This window comes from Periplaneta americana, chromosome 1 (genome assembly GCF_040183065.1).
Source record: "Periplaneta americana isolate PAMFEO1 chromosome 1, P.americana_PAMFEO1_priV1, whole genome shotgun sequence".
Taxonomy (NCBI): Eukaryota; Metazoa; Arthropoda; class Insecta; order Blattodea; family Blattidae; genus Periplaneta; species Periplaneta americana.
The window spans coordinates 194,605,188-194,611,937 of record NC_091117.1 but is presented as its reverse complement, the minus strand read 5'-3'; the positions used below and the strand labels follow the sequence as shown (position 1 = coordinate 194,611,937).

Sequence of the window (6,750 nt, the reverse complement as noted above, 5' to 3'; positions counted from 1 at the left end):
CGGTTGAGAAGCTTTTATCATCCAGTCTGCTGTTAAAAAATCTGAAAGTTAGAATTTATAAAACAGTTATATTACCGGTTGTTCTATATGGTTGTGAAACTTGGACTCTCACTTTGAGAGAGGAACAGAGATTAAGGGTGTTTGAGAATAAGGTGCTTAGGAAAATATTTGGGGCTAAGAGGGATGAAGTTACAGGAGAATGGAGAAAGTTACACAACACAGAGCTGCACGCATTGTATTCTTCACCTGACATAATTGGGACCATAAAATCCAGACGTTTGAGATGGGCAGGACATGTAAAACGTATGGGCGAATCCAGAAATGCATATAGAGTGTTAGTTGGGAGGCCGAGGGAAAAAGACCTTTGGGGAGGCCGAGACGTAGGTGGGAAGATAATATTAAAATGGATTTGAGGGAGGTAGGATATGATGGTAGAGACTGAATTAATCTCGCTCAGGATATGGACCAATGGCGGGCTTATGTGAGGGCGGCAATGAACCTCCGGTTCCTTAAAAGCCAGTAAGTAAGTAAGTAAGTAAGTAAGTAAGTAAGTAAGTAAGTAAGTAAGTAAGTTAATAAGTATTTACTTATTTATTTATTTATTTATTTATTTATTTAACTAGCTAGCGAATATAAATTAAATTTATGAAACAAAAATGTTTCTAGCCACTACCGTAAGAGCCAGGCTCGTGTACGGTGTGATCTTAGCCAATAATATAACATAAAATTTACAAGGAAAACTTTATTACCTACAGTGAGTAACCTAATTCAAATTAATAAATAACAGACAAGAGCAAAAAAAGAAGAGAGAGAAAAAGAGAGAAAAATACACATTTAATAGGCCTATAAATTGACAATCAGACGGAAGCCAGTAATATCCAATAAAAACATGAATATAGCCGACAAAATTAAAAGGTAAAAAAATACATTTGTTAATATTATATATCATGAATAATTTTATAAATTTCATTTTTAAAAGCTTCAATTTTAAAATATTTCAAATTTGGAAAATGGTTGTAATTTTATTATAAAGTCTTGGGCCGAAACTAGCACCATGTTTAAGAGCTGCACTTGTATGACATTTAGGCTCAGTTAATGGGAAAGTAGACTTTTGTCTTCGAGTACGATATTCATGTCGATTAGATTTATGTTTTATTTGGTTTCTGTGGTAGTAAGTTAGTAAACTATATTTATAAATTTCTTCTAGATGTTAATACATTAAAATATGTATAACTTGTGTGGAAGGTGTTAGAAGTGGGGAATTACAATAATTATTTGCTAATTCACTACATGAAATATTATGTACTACTAAGTGATAATTATTCATAGGTGAAGGTAAACCTTTGATTGTGAAAGAAAATGGAATATACGTAGTTTTATTAGTATTTATCGACAGGACATTAGAGTCAAGCCAATTTTTCACTACTTTAATTCCATTGCTAGCATTTAAATAAGTATACATCATGATTACACAACTTTTAACACTGTATCACTTCGGAATATGTATGATAAGACTTTCTTGTGTTAAATTTTAACGTACCTTGTTTACATTTTTCGACCTATTTATGGGTCATCTTCAGAACTGGTCGTTGTTGGTTGTAATTACAGAACACCTCCACATATGCAGAACACATCACAAATGCCAACCACACCTACAGAGACATCAACACAGACATGGCAATACTGCACATCCAACCAAAAAGCCAGAAACTCAACACACTAGAACAATATGAAATATACAGACACACGAAGCACATCCCAACGATATTCTCAACACACAACTCAATTTCAAAACACACTCACTCTTTGACTCTACACTACGAACGCACCCTCACAGGAAACAACAAGTGGCGCCAAGACTAACAACGACCAGTTCTGAAGATGACCCATAAATAGGTCGAAACATGTAAACAAGGTGTACGTTAAAATTTAACACAAGAAAGTCTTATCATACATATTGAGAAATTTAAATAAGTGTTACCCCAATTTTCCCCATTAAATGTTAGTAGAGTATCATCTGCAAAAGAAAATATATTACCACCATATTCCTTTAGATCAATTTTCAACAAATTATTAATACTTACTTACATACTTACTGGCTTTTAAGGAACCCGGAGGTTCATTCCCGCCCTCACATAAGCCCACCATTGGTCCCTATCCTGAGCAAAATTAATCCATTCTCTACCATCATATCCCACCTCCCTCAAATCCATTTTAATATTATCTTCCCATCTAAGTCTCGGCCTCCCCAAAGGTCTTTTTCCCTCCGGCCTCCCAACTAACACTCTATATGCATTTCTGGATTCGCCCATACGTGCTACATGCCCTGCCCATCTCAAACGTCTGGTTTTAATGTTCCTGATTATGTCAGGTGAAGAATACAATGCGTTGTGTAACTTTGTCCATTCTCCTGTAACTTCATCCCTCTTAGCCCCAAATATTTTCCTAAGAACCTTATTCTCAAACGCCCTTAACCTCTGCTCCTCTCTCTAAGTGAGAGTCCAAGTTTCACAGCCATACAGAACAACCGGTAATGTAACTGTTTTATAAATTCCAACTTTCAGATTTTTTGACAGCAGACTGGATGATAAAAGACAAATTATTAATATATATTATAAATAAGATTGGTCCTAATACTGTACTCATCATTACCTGAGACTTTCTGGATGCTACCTCTGTTATAAGACAGTTGGTGGAAAGTGTGGGAGAAAGGATATAAAGGCCAGCAGTCGCGCAGCGCGCACATTCGGTGTTGGGCAGTGAAAGTGTGTGGCATGGCGCGTCTCCTCGTGGTACTGGTGCTGGGGCTGCACGCCGCGGTGGCTGTAGCGATCGACGAACCCCGCCAGAACGTGGTGCCTCGACACATAGCGGGCAGCAACCAGAGGGACATCAAATCTGCGGAGTGGAACAGCGACGGCATGGCGGAGCCCTTGTCCAACGCCACGGGCCACTTCCGGTCATTGGGGACACTTCTTGACGTCTTCAACCCCCAGCGTCTCGCCCGTCGATGGAGCTACCCCCGCAGTGACATGAGTGACGCATGCGCCGCCGACGTCGATCAGTACCTCGACCATCTGAAGAAAGGGATGCCCTGGGCTCTCAAAAGTGAGTTTGATTGCTTCTTGTCAGTCTTGCGTTGATGTGCACGCTGATACACCCCGTATATTTTGCATATTTCTTTATTTGGGCCTATCACACAACCTTCTGAAGATATTGCTAATGGCAAAGTGCATCAACGTCGGTTAAAAACGCAGTAATCATAGATTACGAAACGACGGTTAAACAGTAACTGTGGTTAAAATGTAATTTCTGTGCACCATTCACAATCACCGATTACTTAAACATGGCTAGCTGACACCTCATTTAACCAGAGTAAAGTCTATGATGGTACACTGTTTCTACAAAATGGCTAAAGGAAAGCATCCATACCGCTGCAAAGATAATAGTCAACGTCTAAAAGCGACTGTGCTCACTCTGTTCTGCATCGAAATGAACGTGTCTTACATTTTCGCGTTGCATTTGTTTGCCTTTCGGCACTGTTGTATTTACGAGTTGCATTTCTTTGTTTTTCAGTGTTGTTAGGTTAAAATCGTACAAAATGGAAAATTGGATGCAAAAATGATTATATCCCAATGTGAGGTTGAAGTATTGATATGCTTACTTACTAGATGTAAATATATTATATAAAAAAGAAGTAATATCCATAAAGGAAAAGGATGCAGAAGATGAGCAGGAATGTGTGTACGATCCAGGACCCCATTTACACCAGGGAACTGTTCATTATCCTAAGATCCATCCAGCCAGTGACATAGAGAAAGAGATATTCGAGTATTCCCTCTTAAAGTACAGAAAATAATAGTTACATAGAATCGTAACATAAGCAGCCGATATGACTGTTCTTGTGTTACAGAAATTACTGTGGTTAACCTCCTATTTAAGTCGTAAGCGAGGTCGATCCACTGTAAAAATGCTTAAACACGGGTTAGGTGACAATTTTAACCAGTGGTTACATTAACCGACGTTGATGCACGTGGGCATAAGTGTGGTGTTTCATTTTTTTGTACCTGGATCTTACATCACGGAAACTATCCCCAAGCTAGGGTATTCCTAACGTACACCATCTGACTGCGCTAATGTCCGCTGCGTATTCGGTTGTGAGCAGATAACCCCACTCGTGTCGGAAACAGACTCATGTGCACTTCGCCAGCTGGGGATCGGAGAATGCAATGAAATGGTGATGATATGGTGATCTTGACGGAATGGTGTACGTGCCTAACATAGGGAAACGGGTGAATCTCAACAGTGATCTTGTTCACTACAAGTGCCACTAGTTTATACATATTTCAATGAAAAATTCCATGCCTGATCGGGACTAAATTCCGGACCACTATCGCGACCGACTGAAGGTCTGACCACTCTACCACCACAGGAATAAGTGTGGTGTTATTTGAAGTAGACCTACTACTGCTTCTTTGGCTTTCGTCCACTATTTCAAACTTGTTTCATACATTTGACTAGATGCTGGGTAACTTTCGGTGCTGGACTCCGGACTCATTTCACCGGAATTATCACCTTCATCTCATTCAGACGCTAAATAACCTGAGATGTTGATAAAGCGTCGAAAAATAACCTACTAAAATTAAAAAAAAAAAATACATTTGACTAGGACTGTATTTCTATTGAATTATATGTTTAATATTTTTGAAAGCATCGTAGTATTTGAAACATAAAGTAATACTTTTTTATTTATTTTTATTGGGTTATTTTACGACGCTTTATCAACATCTTAGGTTATTTAGCGTCTGAATGAGATGAAGGTGATAATGCCGGTGAAATGAGTCCGAGGTCCAGCACCGAAAGTTACCCAGCATTTGCTCATATTGGGTTGAGGGAAAACCCCGGAAAAAAAACCTCAACTAGGTAACTTGCCCCAACCGGGAATCGAACCCGGTCCACCTGGTTCCGCGGCTAGACGCGCTAACCGTTACTCCACAGGTGTGGACGGGATAATCTCAACAGCGATCTTGTCCACTACAAGTGCCACTAGTTTATACATTTTTCAATGAAAAATTCCTGGCCTGATCGGGACTAAAATCCGGACCACTTTCGTGACCGAATGAAGGTCTGACCACTCTACCACCACAGGAATAAGTGTGGTGTTATTTGAAGTAGACCTACTACTGCTTCTTTGGCTTTCGCCCACTATTTCAAACTTGTTGCATACTTTTGACTAGGACTGTATTTCTATTGAATTATATGTTTAATTTTTTTGAAAGCATCGTAGCATTTGAAACATAAAGTGATATATTTTTATTTTATTTATTTTTATTGGGTTATTTTATGACGCTGTATCAACATCTAGGTTATTTAGCGTCTGAATGATATGAAGGTGATAATGCCGGTGAAATGAGTCCGGGGTTCAACACCGAAAGTTACCCAGCATTTGCTAGTATTGGCTTGAGGGAAAACCCCGGGAAAAACCTCAACCAGATAACTTGCCCCGACCGGGATTCGAACCCGGGTCACCTGGTTTCGCGGTCAGATGCGCTGACCGTTACTCCACAGGTGTGGACCATAAAGTGATATATCGACGGGCCAGATCGAAAGGGAAACGACTCAAAATTTCAAGTTTTCTGAAACCTACAATTTAAAGTTGTATGTTGGTGTGAAAAATCAAAGGATCGTTGAAATTACTTAAAAATCCAGTTAATGATGTTTTATATATACCGAGTTATAAGTTTAAGTTTCAAACTAGAGTTTGTTAATCGGATTCTTCAGATCAACATAACGCTTTAAAAATTCAGATTTCTCAAAACTTTAAATTTTGAATTATTTCCCTTTTGAACGGGGCCGTCGATATGTAATAAATACTACAGTTCGAGAATCGCACACTTTTACAGAGTCGTTCACACCTGTTGGGTAAGGGTTAGCGCGTCTGGCCATGAAATCAGGTAGTCCGGGTTCGATTCCCAGTCGGAGCAAGTTACCTGGTTGAGGTTTTTTCCGGGGTTTTCCCTCAATCCAATATGAGCAAATGCTGGGTAACTTTCGGTGCTGGACCCCGGACTCATTTCACCGGCATTATCACCTTCATCTCATTCAGACGCTAAATAACCTGAGATGTTGATAAAGCGTCGTAAAATAACATACTATACAGAGTCTCGTCCAGTTAAGATTCTAAGTAATGGTATTATTATCCCTACATTAGGCCATGGAGGCTCATACGATAGCGGAAAGTTAAAGTTAAAGTTTCCACCTTTTGTAACAGTAGGGTTGTCGGTCCTACGTGCTTCCGCTTTTACCCCCACCTCCCCAGAGAAATTCCCCTGATACCCATACTTCTTACTAACTAGGATAACTCCAGGACCATAGGACGACCGGAAGGATAAGGTCAATGGACAAAATCCATGATTCTATCGGGAATCGAACCCGCGACCTTCTGTGTTTACAGCGCGACTCCTGAACTGCGACGCTACCTCTAAACCACGCACCGAAAGAAAAATCGAGCTAGGATATCAACGTGATAGCGTAGATGCGATTGGTGTTCTACGGTTAAGATGTATTTGTCCGGTCCTTTTCGTTAACAAATGAAAACATGGTCGACCCATTCTTCCGAAATTGTTAAATATGGAACTATGGCCATAATGTTATAATCGGTCTTGTAGCTGCAACAAAAATCATTATAGTGAAGTATGTAGGGAAGGCTATAGCGAGAAAAATGCGACCCAGACACATTTCTAATACAGA

General features: G+C 39.6%; 1 protein-coding gene across 1 annotated transcript in view; it reads left to right on the top strand.

The window, feature by feature from the left end:
• Positions 1–2,732: 2,732 nt before the first annotated feature.
• LOC138706009 (nose resistant to fluoxetine protein 6) overlaps positions 2,733–6,750 on the top strand; it is a 162,795-nt gene continuing 158,777 nt past the window's right edge. The window contains exon 1 of the mRNA XM_069834891.1: positions 2,733–3,108. Within this exon, the coding sequence (XP_069690992.1) occupies positions 2,775–3,108 (334 nt within the window). The 5' untranslated portion in view covers positions 2,733–2,774. The remainder of the gene's footprint in view (positions 3,109–6,750) is intronic.